The sequence below is a fragment of the Erithacus rubecula genome (genome assembly GCF_903797595.1).
Source record: "Erithacus rubecula genome assembly, chromosome: 28".
Taxonomy (NCBI): Eukaryota; Metazoa; Chordata; class Aves; order Passeriformes; family Muscicapidae; genus Erithacus; species Erithacus rubecula.
Genome location: NC_136680.1, coordinates 1778573 through 1795102, shown reverse-complemented (window position 1 = coordinate 1795102; position 16530 = coordinate 1778573). Strand labels below are relative to the sequence as shown.

The 16530-nt window shown below is 59.8% G+C and overlaps 2 protein-coding genes and 2 long non-coding RNA genes across 6 annotated transcripts; 2 read left to right on the top strand and 2 right to left on the bottom strand.

Annotated features, from left to right (window-relative positions):
- Window positions 1–3501: 3501 nt before the first annotated feature.
- LOC306813263 lies at window positions 3502–4890 on the bottom strand. Of its 3 annotated transcripts, XR_013776961.1 has the most exons (3): window positions 4419–4868; window positions 4141–4229; window positions 3502–3948 (listed from the first exon to the last, which is right to left on the bottom strand). It is a non-coding gene; the product is annotated as an uncharacterized lncRNA (long non-coding RNA). The 3 variants fall into 3 exon arrangements; XR_013776960.1 differs by lacking the exon at window positions 4141–4229 and having other exon boundaries at window positions 4419–4890; XR_013776962.1 differs by lacking the exon at window positions 4419–4868 and having other exon boundaries at window positions 4141–4249.
- A 4677-nt stretch (window positions 4891–9567) lies between these two features.
- LOC306813261 lies at window positions 9568–10406 on the top strand. Its single transcript, XR_013776957.1, has 2 exons — window positions 9568–10164; window positions 10230–10406. It is a non-coding gene; the product is annotated as an uncharacterized lncRNA (long non-coding RNA).
- Window positions 9821–11520, bottom strand: GADD45B (growth arrest and DNA damage inducible beta). Its single transcript, XM_079328485.1, has 4 exons — window positions 11329–11520; window positions 11139–11240; window positions 10702–10915; window positions 9821–10572 (listed from the first exon to the last, which is right to left on the bottom strand). Exons 1-4 carry the CDS (start codon window positions 11364–11366, stop codon window positions 10459–10461), a joined length of 468 nt encoding a protein of 155 aa, XP_079184611.1. The 5' UTR covers window positions 11367–11520; the 3' UTR covers window positions 9821–10458.
- Window positions 11521–13995: 2475 nt separating this feature from the next.
- On the top strand, window positions 13996–15391 carry LOC306813257 (cocaine- and amphetamine-regulated transcript protein-like). The gene is made up of 3 exons (XM_079328490.1): window positions 13996–14399; window positions 15063–15146; window positions 15257–15391. Exons 1-3 carry the CDS (start codon window positions 14268–14270, stop codon window positions 15362–15364), a joined length of 324 nt encoding a protein of 107 aa, XP_079184616.1. The 5' UTR covers window positions 13996–14267; the 3' UTR covers window positions 15365–15391.
- The last annotated feature ends 1139 nt before the right edge of the window (window positions 15392–16530 follow it).

Here is a 16530-nt window from a genome sequence, read left to right as displayed (position 1 = left end):
GGGTGGAGGAGGAAGAAAAGGAGGAGGAGGTGGGGGGATCATTCCCAGTGGGATGTGAGAGCTGGAGCTGGATCCAATCAGGAATTTCCTCTGCAGAAGGGACAAAAAAAAAAAAAAATCCCTAAAAAAAAATCCAGCTGGAAAAATCCCTTTTTGGGAAAGCCAAAGGGAAATTCGGGAGGTTTTTCCCTCCATCCCAGGAATGGCTCTGAGGTGGGGGGAAGAATCCCAAGAAGAATTTTAGGGAGCCCCAGGGATCCTTGGGGGGTCTCTGTGCTGTCCCCAAATTCTGGGAGGGAGGGAATGGAGCAGAAGGAGCTTCCTGGTGCATCCAGAATTCTGAAAAAAAATCGACTTTTAGTGGAATTTAAACTGAAATGGGCAAATTCCCAGCGTTTCCCATTTCCCTTTTCTGAATTCTTCCTGCTGGGAAATGTGCAGGGAGGTTTAGGGTGGAGGGGGAGGGGGGGGGACCAGGTCTGTTCCCATCCCTTGGGAATTTGGGGTTGGGATTTAACTGGGAGTGTTGGGATCTCACTGGGATGAGGAATCTGGGGGAACAGGGAAAATGGGGATCCTAGAAAAAGGGGGAGCAGGAAAAAGGGGGAACAGGGAAAGGGAGAGCAGGAAAAATGGGATCCTGGAAAAAGGGGGAACAGGGAAAATGGGGATTCTGGAAAAAGGGGGAGCAGGAAAAAAGGGGGACAGGGAAAGGGAGAGCAGGAAAAAATGGGATCCTGGAAAAGGGGGATCCTGGAAAAAGGGGGAGCAGGAAAAAGGGGGACAGGGAAAGGGAGAGCAGGAAAAAATGGGATCCTGGAAAAAGGGGGAACAGGGAAAATGGGGATCCTGGAAAAAGGGGGAGCAGGAAAAAGGGGGAACAGGAAAAATGGGATCCTGGAAAAAGGGGGATCAGGGAAAAGAGGGATCCTGGAAAAAGGGGGAACAGGGAAAAGGGGGAACAGGGAAAGGAGATCCCAGAAAAAGGGGGATCCAGGGAAAAGGGCAGGAAAAGGGAGAACAGGAAAAGGGAATCCTGAAAAAGTGGGATCCTGGAAAATGGGAGATCCTGGGAAAGGAGGAACAGGGAAAATAGGGATCCTGGAAAAGGGGGACAGGAAAATGGGATCCTGGAAAAGGGGGATGTGCCTGGACCACCGGATCTCTTGGGAAGGGACAGATCCCGGGATTTGGGTGATGTCCGAGCCCAATCCATGTCCTCGGGGCTCAGCAGCTCCTGGGAGAATCCCAGAATTCCAGAATCCGTGGGGCTGGAAAAGATTTCCCAAGCCCACCATAGGGAGGGGCCATTCCCGGTTATCTCGAGCACAGGATTTGGGGAAGAGAAGGGATAAAAAGGGATAAAAACCAACGCTGGCCACACCTGTTGTGAAATCCTGGGGGGAAAAAAAAAATCGGATTGTGTTAGGAATACCAGGAATCCCATCAGGGGACAGGATTTGCAATTCCCTGGATTGCACACCGGGAGCTGCTCCAGCCCTTTTCCAGAGGGATGAAATTCGGTCGCTGTTCCTTTTTCCCTTGTGTTCCCTCCATCTGCCTTCGCAACAAAATCGGGAATCGCCGCGTTTGTAACAATAAAACCCGCGCGGCTTTTCCTGGGGAAGCTCCCGAAATTCCGGGAATGTCCCGCCCATCTCGGGATCATCTCCCGGTGGTTTCCCTCGCTGTCTCAACCCCAGCAGAGCCTTTTGTGCAGAGTTTGATCCCAAATCCCGAGTCCAGCCCGGGATTCCTTCTCCAGGAGGGAATTCCCTCCTGTCCTTAATCTCTCGGACAGTTCCAGCCTTATTTTTCTACTCCGGATCTGATTCTTCCTCTGTGTTCGAGACCAGAGCTTGGTGCTATCCCGGGGCTGGAGCCGGGAATTCTCCTTCCTCCTCCTCCTCCTCCTCCTCCTCCGGGGCTCCATCCCCCCATCCCGGGAGGGTCTTTGGGATGTGAATCCCAAGGGATGCTCGGCCAGAAGCTTTGGGGTCGCTCTGCCTCCCCCACCCCGGGGTCCTGCCCGAGGCAGAGCTGAGCTGGAGAAGGGAGAAGGGAAAGGGAAAAAGGAAAAGGGGGATGGGAGAAGGAAAAGGGGGATGGGAGATGGGAAAAGGGGATGGGAGGAGGAAAAAGGGGATGGGAGAAGGAAAAGGGGGATGGGAGAAGGGAAAGGGGGATGGGAGATGGAAAAAGGGGATGGGAGGAGGAAAAAGGGGGATGGGAAAAAGGAAAAGGGGATGGGAAAAGGAAAAGGGGATGGGAGAAGGGAAAAAGGGGATGGGAGGAGGAAAAAGGGGATGGGAAAAAGGAAAAGGGGGATGGGAAAAGAAAAAGGGGGATGGGAGAAGGAAAAAAGGGGATGGGAGGAGGAAAAAGGGGATGGGAAAAAGGAAAAGGGGGATGGGAAAAGGAAAAGGGGATGGGAGAAGGGAAAAAGGGGATGGGAAAAAGGAAAAGGGGATGGGAAAAGAAAAAGGGGGATGGGAGAAGGAAAAAGGGGATGGGAGGAGGAAAAAGGGGATGGGAAAAAGGAAAAGGGGGATGGGAAAAGGAAAAGGGGGATGGGAGAAGGGAAAGGGGGATGGGAGATGGAAAAAGGAGAGGGGGAAAGGGGATGGGAAAAAGGAAAAGGGGATGGGAAAAGGTGGATAGGAGAAGGGAAAAAGGGGATGGGAGGAGGAAAAAGGAGCCAGGAGAAGGGAATGGGAGAAGGGAAAAGGGAATGGGAGATGGGAAAAGTGGAATGGGAGAAGGGACAGGGAGTCAGGAAAAGGGAATAGGAGGAGGGGATGGGGATGGGAGATGGAAAAAGGGGATGGGAGATGGAAAAAGGGGCCAGGAAATGGGGTTGGGAGAAGGGAAAAGGAGCCAGGAGAAGGGATGGGGAGTCAGGAAAAGGGAAAAGGGAATGGGAGAATGGAAAAGGGGATGGGAAAAAGGAGTCAGGAGAAAGGGCAAGGGGCTGGGGGAAAAAGGGACAAGGGAAAAGGAGCTGGGAAATGGGAAAAGGGGTTGGGAGAAGGGAAAGGGGGTTGGGAAAAAGGAAAAGGAGCCAGGAGAAGGGACAGGGGATGGGAAAAAGGAAAAGGGTTGGGAGAAGGAAAAAAGAGAAGGGAAAAGGGGATGGGGGGGGGGGGGGAAGGGGGCAGGGAGAAAGGAAAAGGAGCCAGGAAAAGGGGCAGGAAGGCCATGGAGCATCTCCTGATCCAAGGGATCCTGGAATTCTGAGCATCCCACTGGGAGCTGCTGCCAGGTGCTGGTGTCTCCATGGGTAACTCATTTTTGGTGGGAAAAAATTCTTTAATTCTGATTTATTTTTTAAATTTTTTCCCCCCTCACTTTCTTTTTTTTTCCATTCTGGAATTTTCTCCTTGTCCAAAGAAATCCATGCTCATCCCCCTTGGGTGTTTTTGTATGGCAGAAATAGAAGTGCAGATTCCCAGCAGTTGCTTGTACTTTGTTCAGTGCATTTGCCAAATCAATTTATTTAAAAAAGAAAAAAGAAAAAAGAAAAAAAAAAAAGGAGAAAAAAGAAACACCAAAAAAAAAAAAAAAAAAAGGGGAAAAAAAACCACAAAAAAAAGACTTTTCAAGACTTTATAAGTGCTGGAAGGGGGAGCAGGAGGAGCTGGAGCCCAGCTCCACAAAAGCCTTTTTTTTGGGATTTAACCACATGCCCAGATCTGTCCAGCCTTTCTTTATGGGATGTGGTGAAGGCAGTGCCAAAAATAGAAATCTGGGAAGAAAAGAACCAGGGAAACATTGCTCCTGTTCCAGTTTTCCTCCCTCTGCCTCACCCTCCCCTCCCTGTCTGGGGGATGGAGCCAGGACACCCCAGAGCCTCTGGATCCTCCAAATCCCTTTTTTTACCCCCTTAAAACCCTTAAAAATACAAATTGATTTAACAAAATCACAATAATTCATTTACTCACAGCCCACCTGGGATCCTCACAAATCTTTTTTTTTTTTCCCTCCCTTTAAAACCCTTAAAATACAAATTTATTTAATAAAATCACAATATTTCATTTATTCCCTGGGAATAAAAGGATCCTCCGAAATCCCTTTTTTCCCACCCTTAAAAATCCAACTTCATTTTATAAAATCACAATAATTCATTTACTCCCAGCCCACCTGGGATCCTCCCAAATCCCTTTTTTCCCACCCTTAAAAATCCAACTTCATTTTATAAAATCATAATAATTCATTTACTCCCAGCCCACCTGGAATCCTCCCAAATCTTTTTTTTTTTCCTCCCCTTAAAACCCTTTAAAATCCAAATTTATTTAATAAAATCACAATAATTAATATACTCCCAGCCCACTTGGGATCCTCCCAAATCTCTTTTTTCTCCCCTTAAAAATCCAACTTTATTTAACCAAACCCCAATAATTCATTTACTCCCAGCCCACCTGGAATCCTTGGCTCTCCTCATTTTCTCTTTCTCTCTGGTCTATCATTCAAACGATCATCAATTATTATTATTATTGTTATTATTATTATTATTTGCCAAACTCTGATCTCGTTGCCAAATCCAGGTTTTTTCTGGACTGTCCTTAGGAAGTGCTCGGTGTCTGTGCTGTAGGCTCCTCACCTGTCTGCAATTTTCGGGGTGTTTTTTTGTTTTTTGGGTTTTTTTTGGGGTTTGTTTTGTTGATTTTTGCCTTTTCCTGTGTGCCATAGCCCCGAGCCCTCCTTGCACCGTGGTTAATATTTCGTGGAATCGTTGTTCCCAAGTGAATGGATAACACAATAAAAAAAAGGCTCAATTTGCATTTTGCCAAATTTCCTCTGCCTGCCTGTGCTGAGCTGAGCTCAGGGGATCAGGAATTCTGGATCCTCTGGGGTTGAAACCCCTTGAAAATCCCTTTTCCCCCTCTTTTGGGAATCCTTCCAATCTAAAAAAATTCCTTTTTCCAGCCTTGGGGGATCCCCTGATCCCATCCCTGGGTGTTCAGGTGGGGTTGGGAATTCTGGATCCTCTGGGATTGAAACCCCTTGGGAATCCTTCCAAATCTCAAAAATTCCCTTTTCCCACTCTTTGGGATTTAGGATTCTCTGGGATTGAGGATTCTTTGGGATTTAGGATTCTCTGGGATTGAGGATTCTCTGGGATTGAAACCCTTTGAAAAACCCCTTTTACCCTCTTTTGGGAATTTTTCCAGTCTCAAAAATTCTCTTTTTCCACCCTTGGGAGCTGCTCTGACGCCGTCCCTGGATGTTTGGGTGGGATTGGGAATTCTGGATTCCCTCTGGGATTGAGGATTCTTTGGGATTGAGGGTCCTCTGGGATTGAGGATTCTCTAGGATTGAGGATCCTCTGGGATTGAGGATTCTCTGGGATTGAGGATTCTTTGGGATTGAGGATCCTCTGGGATTGAGGATTCCCTGGGATTGAGGATTCTTTGGGATTGAGGATTCCCTGGGATTGAGGATCCTCTGGGATTGAGGATTCTCTGGGATTGAGGATTCTTTGGGATTGAGGATTCCCTGGGATTGAGGATTCTTTGGGATTGAGGATTCTTTGGGATTGAGGATTCCCTGGGATTGAGGATTCTTTGGGATTGAGGATTCTCTGGGATTGAGGATTCTTTGGGATTGAGGATTCTTTGGGATTGAGGATTCTCTGGGATTGAGGATCCTCTGGGATTGAGGATTCTTTGGGATTGAGGATTCTTTGGGATTGAGGATTCCCTGGGATTGAGGATTCTTTGGGATTGAGGATCCTCTGGGATTGAGGATTCTTTGGGATTGAGGATTCCCTGGGATTGAGGATTCTTTGGGATTGAGGATCCTCTGGGATTGAGGATTCCCTGGAATCGAGGATTCCCTGGGATTGAGGATTCTTTGGGATTGAGGATTCCCTGGAATCGAGGATTCCCTGGGATTGAGGATTCTTTGGGATTGAGGATTCTCTAGGATTGAGGATTCCCTGGGATTGAGGATTCTCTGGGATTGAGGATCCTCTGGGATTGAGGATTCTTTGGGATTGAGGATTCCCTGGGATTGAGGATTCTCTGGGATTGAGGATTCTTTGGGATTGAGGATTCTTTGGGATTGAATCCCTCTGGATCTCAGGGATTCCCTTTTCCCACCCTTGGGAGCTGCTCTGACCCCTCTGGATCTCCCCTCCCACCCCTGGGTGCTCGGATGGGATCGGGAATTCCAGATTCCCAAGGTTTGCAGCCCCTCAGGGATCACAGCTCCTCAGAAATCCCCGAAATCCCACCCTTGGGAATCCCCCAACTCTCAGGGATTCCCTTTTCCACCCCTGGGAACACTTGGGAATCTCCCTTTTTTTTTTCCCGGGAATCTCCAGAGCCGTTCCATCCCACAGAACCACGGGAATACCAAACCCAGCGCTTCAATCCTTCCCTTTTTTTATTTTTTATTCGGGAAAAAAAGGGATCCCAGCCTGCACCAGCTTCCACTTCCCTGGAAAATCAGCGGGATGCAGGAGAATCCTTGGAATGCGCCGCTCCCGCGGGCCGGGAATTGTTGGGATTTTTCAGTGGCTGCCCCAAAAACGGGGGGATGGACATCACTGTCCCCAGCCTGCTCCCTGGCCCAGAATCCCAAATTCCCCCGAATTCCCAACTCGGGGACACCTCAGCGCCTCCTGTGCCGGGAATTCAGTGCCGGAGGTGGCAGCGGGTGGCGGTGCCAGCGCCAGGCGACACCGGCCGGGTGGCACCGGGCTAAAAATAACCCTCCCTCCTCCTCCGCAGGGGAATTTTCAGCCTGGCTGCCGCTCTAATTAAATGTAATTAAGTCCCCGTCTCCCTAATTAACTCCTCGCATCGCAACCGGGGCTGCACCGGGTGACCCAGGGGGACCTCGGGGTCACCGCGGAGGATCCCGCGATGTCCCCACGCGGGTGACACGGGGACACCCGTGACGCAACGGGGACACCGCGGTGACATCACGGAGGGACTTCCTGCTCCGGGACGGGGATGGCGACAGCTCCGTGCCTCAGTTTCCCCTAATTTTGGGGGTGTGGGGATGGGCAGCGCAGCCCCGGTGTGTGGTGGTGGTGGGGGGGTTGGGGTGGGCGGTGTCCCCCCGGTTTTGTGTCGCCGGTGTCGCTCGCAGGGTGGAGGCTGAGCCCGGGGCCAGGAGCCGCCGGAGCCGCCCGGGCCAGACTCGTAAACTCATAAATCAGCGGCTGCGGCGCGGCTCCGGCCCTGCCCTGTCTGCCCGCGGAGCCAGGGACGGGCTGCGTGCCCCCCCGAACCCAAACCCCCCGTGTCACCCCCCCCGAACCCAAAAACCCCCCCCGTGTCACCCCACCCGTGTCACCCCCCCGAACCCAAACCCCCCCGTGTCACCCCCCCGAACCCAAACCCCCCGTGTCACCCCCCGTGTCACCCCCCCGAACCCAAACCCCCCCGTGTCACCCCCCCGAACCCAAACCCACCCGTGTCACCCCCCCCGAACCCAAACCCCCCCCGTTTGTCACCCCCCCGAACCAAACCCCCCGTGTCACCCCCCGTGTCACCCCCCTCGTGTCACCACCCCACGAAACCCAAACCCACCCGTGTCACCCCCCCGAACCCAAACCCCCCCGTGTCACCCCCCCGAACCCAAACCCACCCGTGTCACCCCCCCGAACCCAAACCCCCCCGTGTCACCCCCCCGAACCCAAACCCCCCCGTGTCACCCCCCGTGTCACCCCCCCGTGTCACCCCCCACGAACCCAAACCCACCCGTGTCACCCCCCCGAACCCAAACCCCCCCGTGTCACCCCCCCGAACCCAAACCCCCCCGTGTCACCCCCCCGTGTCAACCCCCCCCGAACCCAAAAACCCACCGTGTCACCCCACCCGTGTCACCCCCCCGAACCCAAACCCACCCGTGTCACCCCCCTGAACCCAAAACCCCCCGTGTCACCCCCCGTGTCACCCCCCACGAACCCAAACCCACCCGTGTCACCCCCGTGTCACCCCCCACGAACCCAAACCCACCCGTGTCACCCCCCCGAACCCAAAAACCCCCCCGTGTCACCCCCCGTGTCACCCCCCGAACCCAAAAACCCCCCCGTGTCACCCCCCCGAACCCAAAAACCCCCCCGTGTCACCCCCCCGCTGTCACCCCCCCGAACCCAAACCCCCCGTGTCACCCCCCCGTGTCACCCCCCCGTTGTCACCTCCCCGAACCCAAACCCCCCCGTGTCACCCCCCCGAGTCACCCACCCGTGTCACCCCCCACGAACCCAAACCCCCCCGTGTCACCCCCCCCGTGTCACCCCCCCGCTGTCACCCCCACGAACCCAAACCCCCCCGTGTCACCCCCCCCGTGTCACCCACCCGCTGTCACCCCGCCGTGGCAGCTGCGTTCCCCCCCAAAAAAAACCTTCCCCCCGTTTCAGCTTTTATGGGGGGGGGGTGACCTCCTCATTATTTATTAATCACCTAATTATCGCCCGGTGTTTAATTATGTCGGTGCACGGGGGGTCCCCAGGACCCCCATTCCCAGCCCTGGGTTGCTTTTCCCGGCGCTGGGAGGGTGGGGGTGAATCAGGGACCCCTCCCCAAACCCCCAGCCCTGTTGGGGAGCTGGGAGGGGCAGGGGCGGCTCCAGGGCTGGGGGGGTCCCATTGTCCCCCCTCTTTGGACTTTGGTGTCCCTGGGGGGGTTCCTGAACTCCGGGGGTTCCCAGCTGCTATTTTGAGGGGGTCTTTGGGGGGTTCCTGGGCTCTGGGGGTGTCCCTGGGGGGGACACAGGGACACTGTGGGTGCGTGACCCTGTCGTGGGTGGGCGAGCTCGGGGTGCGGGGGGGCTGCACCGGGGGTGTCCTGCGGGTGCGAGGGGGGGATGTTGGGGGGCCGGGCGATGCTGTCACCCCTCCCTCCCCCGTGACACAGGGCGGTGTGACACACCGGTCACACGAGTGGCACAGCGGCGGTGACAGCGGCGACAGGAATGGGCTCGTGACCGCGCTGCCTCAGCAGTGAAACGAGTCGGGGCAGCCTCAGCCGCCCCCGGCGCTTTCCCTGGGGGATCCCCGGGAACAGCGAGACCCCCACCCCGAGCTGGGGGACATGGGGGGGTGTCGCATTTTGGGTGTTGTCACCCCCAGGACACGGTGGCCTCAGTCGCGCGCCGCGTTCTGCCTCAGTTTCTCCCGCAAACAAAACCCCAAAGGAGGGCAAAGGGCGCGTCCCCAAGGCACGGGGACAGGGACACTCTGCCATGGCCACCGTGTCCCCAGCCTTGTCCCTGTGTCCCTGCCCAGCCGGACATCGCGTCCCAGCCGGGCAGCACCGTCCTGGCTCCGCTCCCGGGGTCCCCTCGGGTGACACGGGGCAGGGCGAGCTCCGGCTCGGGGCTGCACCCCCCGAACTGCCCACAAAGGGGGGACCCCACACCCGCCCCACTTTCCCCGGAGCCCTCGGGCTTCCCCCTCTCCTTGTCCCCACCCCGGTGGGACAGAGGGAATCCCCCCGCGGTGGGGGAGGGGATTCCCGGGGTCCCCCCACCCCCCACGGGCAGCCCCGGGCCCGCTTCCCACGGCCGCGGTTTCTGCGGGGGTGGGGGAAACTCCACAGGGGGGGTCGTGCCTCAGTTTCCCACAGTGCTCAAGGCTCCCCGTGGGTGTTTCTATTGAAAAACCCTTTTCCAGAGAAGGGTGGGGTGGGAATTTCTCCTCCTCCAGCAGCAGAGGCCACACACGGGGGGAACCCCCGGCTCTGTAAAAGGGCCCCAGGGGAGGTGGAGCCCACCCCAAAACCCAAAACCCACCCAGGAGGCGCCGATCCCGATCCGGCTCCCGTGGGAACGGCTCCAGCAGCGCAGAGGGAAGAGCAAACACCACTAACGTCAGACATTTTATTGCAAATAAATTTAGTTCCTCGCTCGGTAGAAGAATAAACTCTGGAAAAGGTTCAGCTCGGGGTGTCCAAGTGCAAAAGCAGCACCCGGGGGGGGTGCAAGTCCATGTGTGCAGACGTCGGTAATTCCTTGGAAAAAGCAGTTTTTGCAACAAAAATAAAAATTAAAAAATCCAGCCCTCTGCAGTCCTCGCCTCCATCAGGTCCCAGCTGCCAAAAATCGCGACAGTGTCCAGCTCCGGGGTCACCCCCGCGCTCCGCAGCGCCCGCCGGGGCTCCCCACTCCGGCCCACGGGCCAGCACGGCCAGTGTCCAGCGGCTCCGGCCAGTGTCCAGCGGCTCCGGCCAGTGGCCACCCGGGCTCCGGCCAGTGGCCACCCGGGCTCCGGCCAGTGGCCACCCGGGCTCCGGCCAGTGGCCACCCGGGCTCGGCACGGCGCCCTCCGTTCCCACCGCAGCGGCCGCGCTCCCCCTTCCTCCTCTCCGGTTCAAAAGAAAAATAAAATCGGTGGGTTTTGGGGATTGTGGGTTGGAACTGGCTGTTTCTCCTTTTTTTTTTTTTTTTCCTGCTGCTTGAATTTTTTTAAGGTTTTTAACCCTTCAAGTCCAGGCCGGGAAGGGCTCAGCGCTCCTGCAGACACACGAAAGGCACCCACTGGTTCCTGTCGCGACTCTCGGCGCAGTAACTCGCCACCTCCGCCAAGCCCTGACTCTTCCAAGCGTCCGTGTGCGAGTTCTGGGGGGAGCAGGAGCACGAGCACGAGGTTAGTGCCACCATCGCCGCGACACGTGTCCCCAAGCCACCCCTGTCACCCCCCCGGCCACCGCGGAGTCACGGGGCCACCGCGCGTCCCCCCGCGCTCACCGTGACCAGCAGACAGTGCAGGTCGCGGGGCTCGGAGCCCGCCTCGGGCTCGCCCAGGATGGCAGCGAGGCGCTGCATGCCCGACACCCGCAGGATGTGGATGTCGTTGTCGCAACAGAACGCCTGGATCAGCGTGAAGTGGATCTGCAGGGCGATGTCGCCTTCGTCCTCCTGGTCGGTGGCCAGCACGCACAGCACCACGCTGTCGGGGTCCCTGCGGGGGCGCGGAGGGTGAGCGGCGACCGGGAGAGCTCGGGATAGCAGACCCCCCTCCCGCGGAGCTGCCACCCCCCTGTCGCGATAAGAATATGCGACAAATCGCCCAAATTCTGCCTGGCCACCCCCCCCCGTAAAACACTCCTGCTAAAAGGCAGGCGGGATGAACCCCCCCCCACGCGAGCCGGACCCCCCCGACAGAGCCATATCGCGATACTCACACATTCATCAGCTTGGCCGACTCGTAGACCCCCACGGTGAGCCGGTCCTGCCGCTGCGCCGCCACCAGCACCCGCTCCACCGCCTCGCTCACCGCCTGCATCCTGTCGGGAGGAACGGCAGAGCCGGTGAGCGCCGACGGCGACGCGCACGGAACCGCCCGCCGAACGCCCCGAGCTCCCCGACACTTACTTGCTGCTGTCGCAAGGCACCAGCTCCTCCAGGGTCATGGTGCGATTATAATCCCCAGGAGAAGAAAGCAAATTCCAAGTGCAATAATCCTGAACGCGGCTATCACGCGGATATGGCAAAAATATCGCGGCGCTATCGCGATTCCCTTGCTCGCTCCGCTCGCTGCTCCGACACGGTCGCTCTGTGGCTCTGCCGCGCCCCGCGCCGCCTTTTATCGGCTCCCTCCGTGGGGCGGGGCCTCGCGTGGCGCCCCCGCCTCGCTCATTGGCGCAGCCGCCCACGGGCGCGGCGCTGATTGGGCGCCGCCGGCGGGGCCCACGTGGGGAGAAACGCGGGGGGGGATTGGAGAGAGCGAGGGGGAAACCCCCGCCCTGAAACTGCGCCCCCCCCGAGCGGGAAAGTGCGTGGGACCGGCGGGGCGGCGGCACCGGGGGAAACGGGGGGGGTCTGTGCACCGGGGGTCGGTTCGTGCACCGGGGACTGTACAGGGGGGTCCGTTCGTGCACCGCGGGTCGCGCTGGGGATCGCTCCGGGGGTGGGTCAGTGCACGGGGGTCGCTCCATGCACAGGGGGTTTCACCGGGGGTCGGTTCGTGCAACGGGGGCTGCACAAGGGGGTCCTTTTCGCGCACCGGGGGTCGCTCCGTGGGTTGTTCCTTGCACCGGGGGCTGCACCGAGGTCCGGTTCCTGCACCGGGGGTCGCTCCTGGGGTCAGTCGGTACACGGGAGGTGATCTCTGTCACCGGGGGTTGCTGCGGGGGTCGCTCCGTGGGTTGGTCCGTGTACCGGGGACTGTACAGGGGGGTCCGTTCTTGCACCGGGGGCTGCACCGGGTGTCAGTTCGTGCACCAGGGGCTGCACCGTGGGTGATCCGTGTACCGGGGACTGCACAGGGGGGTCCGTTCCTGCACCGGGGGTCGGTCCGTGGGACAGGGGTCCGCTCCGGGAGTCGATTCTTGCAGCGAGAGTCGCTCCCGGGGTCGGTCGGTGCACCGGGGGGTCAGTTTGTGGGACCCGGGATTTCTCCAGGGGTCGGTCCGTGCACCAGGGTCTGCACAGAGGGGTCGGTCCGTGGGTCGGGGGCTGCACCGAGGGTCTGTGCATGCACCGGGGGTCGGTCCGTGCACCGGGAGCTGCCCGGCGGGGTCGCTCCATGGGTCGGGGGCGGCACCGGGGGTCAGTTCGTGCACCGGGGCTCTGTCGGTGGAGCGGGGGCTGCACCGGGGGGCGGCAATTCACGCACCGGGGCGCGGGGGAGGCTCGGTCCGCGCAGCGGGACCCGCAGCCGGGGGCGGGAGGGGCCGGTGCGCTCCGAGCCGGGGGAAACGGGGACACGCGGGGAGCTCCGAGCTGCGGGCGGGCGGCGGCCGCCACCTGCCGGGGACACGGCCCCGCTGTCCCGCGCTTGTCCCGGGGCTGGGCACACCGGTGTCGCCTCATCTCGGCCCCCGGGTCCCACAGCTGCAGGGCCGGGCCGGTGCGTGAACGGCCGTGGGGTCGCGGGAGGTGCCCACGCCGTGCCTCAGTTTCCCTCGGCCGCGTCTCTCTGAGCCGTGATTCCCACGCTGCCGCCTGCCCACGGCGGTGCTGGCGCTCTGTGCGTGTCCCCGCTGTCCCCCGGCCCCTATCGCTGTCCCCCGGCCCCTATCGCTGTCCCCCGGCCCCTATCGCTGTCCCCGCTGAGCGCCCCCCGTGTCCCCCCGCCCCACTCATCGCAGCGATGGCCGCGCTCCCGCTCTGACTCCTCCGAGCCAGCAGGCGGCGCTGGCTCCGCCCTCTCACTGCTCCCGCCGCGAAGCCTTGTGGGAAATGTAGTCCTGGGGCGCCCCGCCCTTCCAGCGCCATTAAGCGGGGACTACATTAACCAAAAAGCTTCGTGGCCTTGGGTGGGCGGGGCCTCGGGGTGTGGGCGGAGCCTCGGGTGTGGGCGGGGCGCGGCACCGCCCAACCGGGACCGGGACCGGGACCGGGACCGGGACCGGGACCGGGACCGGGACCGGGACCGGGACGGAATGAGGCCGGGGGCTGAGACCCGACTGGGGCCGGGCTGGGGGTCACTAAACCGGGCTGAGGGCAACCGAACCGGGACCGGACCGAGTGGGGGCAGCCGAAACCGGGCTGGAGCAGGAGCCACCGGAGGGGGGCTCGGGGTTCTCCGCGCTTCGGTCCCGCCGGTGCCCCCGGTCCTATCCCGCCGCCCTTCTCGTCCCGGTTTCTGTGGGGTTCTCCCCTTGGACCCCCAAACCTCCAACGAGGAGGAGGAGGGGGAAGATGAAGATGAAGATGAAGATGAAGATGAAGATGCTCGGCTGTGACGCTGACGGCTGGGACAGGACCTGGGATGGCAGCGGGACAGGGGGGACCCCACGGGGATGCAGTGAGACTGGGGGATCCCCTGGGAGCAGAGCGGAACGGGGGGCGCTGTCTGAGGGCATCCTGGAGGGGTTTGGGGACCCCCTGAGCGTTGTAGGACATGAAGGAACCAGACAGGAACGGGACTGGAGACCCGCGCTGAGATTCTGGAGAGCCTGGGAGGGCTGTGGGACAGCAGAGCTGCAGCTCCCTGTGTCCCCCTGTCTGCCCCCCCCGCCTGTCCCCCCCTTTCCAATAAAGCCATTTGTCACCCCTTGTGCCCCCCCGTCTGTGCCGTGTCCGGACGGACGCTGAGCCCCGTGTTTGCTCAGGGAATTGGCAGCGGCTGCGGCCCGGGGGGGTCACCGGGGGTCCCCGCCTGCCCACGGTGCTGACGTCCATGCCTGGTGGCACCTGTGTCCCCAGGGATGCTGTGTCCCCCCTCCAGCCCGGTGACGGTGCCGCGGTTTGGGGGGACACAGGTGCCCCGTCTGCGTCACCGCGTGTTTGGGGGTGGCTGAGGGGGGGGTATAAAGCCGAGCCTGGCACATCCCGGAGCATCCAGGGGCTCAGGCGGCAGCGGGGACATGGACAACGCTCGGCTCTGCCTGCTCTGCCTGCTGGGCTCCGGCCTCATCCTGCTCGGCACCCCCGAACCGGTACCGGAGCTCCGGCCCCCCCCGAGCCCGCCCGGCCACAGCCGGGAGGAGACGGAGCTGGTAAGGGGCTGGGAGAGGGGGGTGGGGGGTCCCCAGCACCCCCCGTGCAGTTTTGGGGTATTTTGGGATGTTGGAGCCGGTTCTAGGGGGTTCCTGGGGAATTGGGGAGGGTAAACCGAGACCCCTCCGCTGGTTTTGTGCTGCTGCTGTCGGCTCCTCGCACTGGGGACATCCCGCAGCACGCGGGCATCGCTGGTTTGGGGAATTTTGGTTGTTTTCTCCTTCCCTGTTCCGTCCTGAGCTCTGGCTCGGTTACAGGGAGGGTGGTGGGGACCGGAGGGGGGACGTGAGGCCGCGCCCGGCAGTGGGAGGCACCCTAAGAACAAACCCCGAACCCCCCGACCCTGGCCGGGATGAGCCAGGAACAGGGTGGGGATGGGGCAGGAGCCTTGGGGGGACTCGGGGTGACAGATCCAGAGCCCCTGGGTGTCCCGGGAATTCGGAGTGACAGATCCAGAGCCCCTGGGTGTCCCGGGAATTCGGAGTGACAGATTCAGAGCCCCTGGATGTGCTGAGGGATTCGGGGTGAGACGGATCTGGAGTTCCTGGACGTTTTTGGGGACTCGGGGTGACAGATCCAGAGCCCCTGGATGTCCCCAGAGACTCGGGGTGACCCTCCGGAGCTCTTGGGTGTCCCGGGAACTCGGGGTGTCCCCGTGGCAGGTGGGGGTGCTCCAGGAGCTGCTGGATAAACTGGGGACGCGGGAGCCACCGGCGCTGGAGAAGAGGCTGAGCTGGGTGCCCTGGGTACGGCGGGGCCGGGGGGCGGCTGGGGCTGGGCCTGGGGGGTTCAGGGGGACCCCGAACCCCCCCCCCCCCCTTTAGTGGGGGTCCAGCTCTGACGGTGCCCCCCGCAGTGCGAGCCCCGGGAACCGTGCGCGGTGAGGCGGGGGGCGCGCATCGGGAAACTCTGCAGCTGCCCCCGCGGCACCTCCTGCAACCTCTTCATCCTCAAATGCTCCTGAGGGAGCGGGGACACCGGGGGACACCGAGGGACACCAGGGGACACCGAGGGACACCAGCTGCCACCCGCGGAGGGTGCCCCCTCCCCGCCCCGGGGTGGACCCGCACAGCCCCCGCGGTGCCCTGGCCCTGGGGCTGGCGGTGTCCAGGGACACACTGAACCATTGGATCCACATTAAACCATTGGATCCACGCGTCTCGTCTGCTTTTTGGGGGGTTTTGAGGTACCCAGACCCCTCCGCCGCTGGGTGGGGGGATCCCATCCTGCTGCGGCTTCGGGAATCTGATGAGGGACGGAGTGGGAATCTCATCCCGCTGTGGGAAGCTGGAATGGGAACGCTGCGGGGACGGGCAGGGAGCCGAGTCCTGGATCCTCGCGTGGTCGCGGCACCGCGGGTTCCCGAGCCGCTGGAGGGGATGGACGGAGGATCCGCGGGCGGCGGGGCGGGCGCGGCTCGCACTGCCCGGCCCAGCCGCATCCCCAGCCAGAATCCCAAATCCTCATTCAGAATCCCAAATGGCCATCCCAAATTCCCATTCAGAATCCGAAATGCCCATCCCAAATACCCAATCAGAATCCCAAATCCTCATCCAGAACCCCAATTCCCCATCCAGAATCCCCATTGAGAATCCCGAATGCCAATTCCAAATCCTCATTAAGAATTCCAAATGCCCATCTCAAATTCCCATTCAGAATCCCAAATCCTCATCCAGAATCCCTATCCAGAATCCCAAATCCTAATCCAGAATCCCTATTCAGAATCCCAATTCCCCATCCAGAATCCTCACTGAGAATCCCAAATCCTCATTCAGAATCCCAAATGCCCATCCCAAATTCCCATTCAGAATCCCAAATCCTCATCCAGAATCCCAATTCCCCATCCCCATTGAGGATCCCAAATTCTCATTCAGAATCCCAAACACCCATTCCAAATCCTCATTCAGAATCCCAAATGCCCATCCCAAATCCCCATTCAGAACCCCAAATCCCGATTCAGAACCCCAAATCCCCATTCAGAACCCCAAATCCCCATCCAGAATCCCCCACTCACGATCCCAAATCCTCATCCAGAACCCCAAATCCCCATCCAGAACCCCAAATCCCCATCCAGAATCCCCCACTCACGATCCCAAATCCCCATCCAGAACCCCAAATCCCCATTCAGAA

Coding starts and splice junctions, on each gene's coding strand:
- GADD45B (XM_079328485.1), bottom strand. CDS start 11,366: ATGACCCTGGAGGAGCTGGTGCCTTGCGACAGCAGCAA. Junction 10,916..11,138: donor TCGGCCAAGCTGATGAATGT/GTGAGTATCGCG, acceptor GCGCCCCCGCAG/GGACCCCGACAGCGTGGTGC. Junction 10,573..10,701: donor TGCACTGTCTGCTGGTCACG/GTGAGCGCGGGG, acceptor TGCTCCCCCCAG/AACTCGCACACGGACGCTTG.
- LOC306813257 (XM_079328490.1), top strand. CDS start 14,268: ATGGACAACGCTCGGCTCTGCCTGCTCTGCCTGCTGGGCTCCGGCCTC. Junction 14,400..15,062: donor GCCGGGAGGAGACGGAGCTG/GTAAGGGGCTGG, acceptor TCCCCGTGGCAG/GTGGGGGTGCTCCAGGAGCT. Junction 15,147..15,256: donor GGCTGAGCTGGGTGCCCTGG/GTACGGCGGGGC, acceptor TGCCCCCCGCAG/TGCGAGCCCCGGGAACCGTG.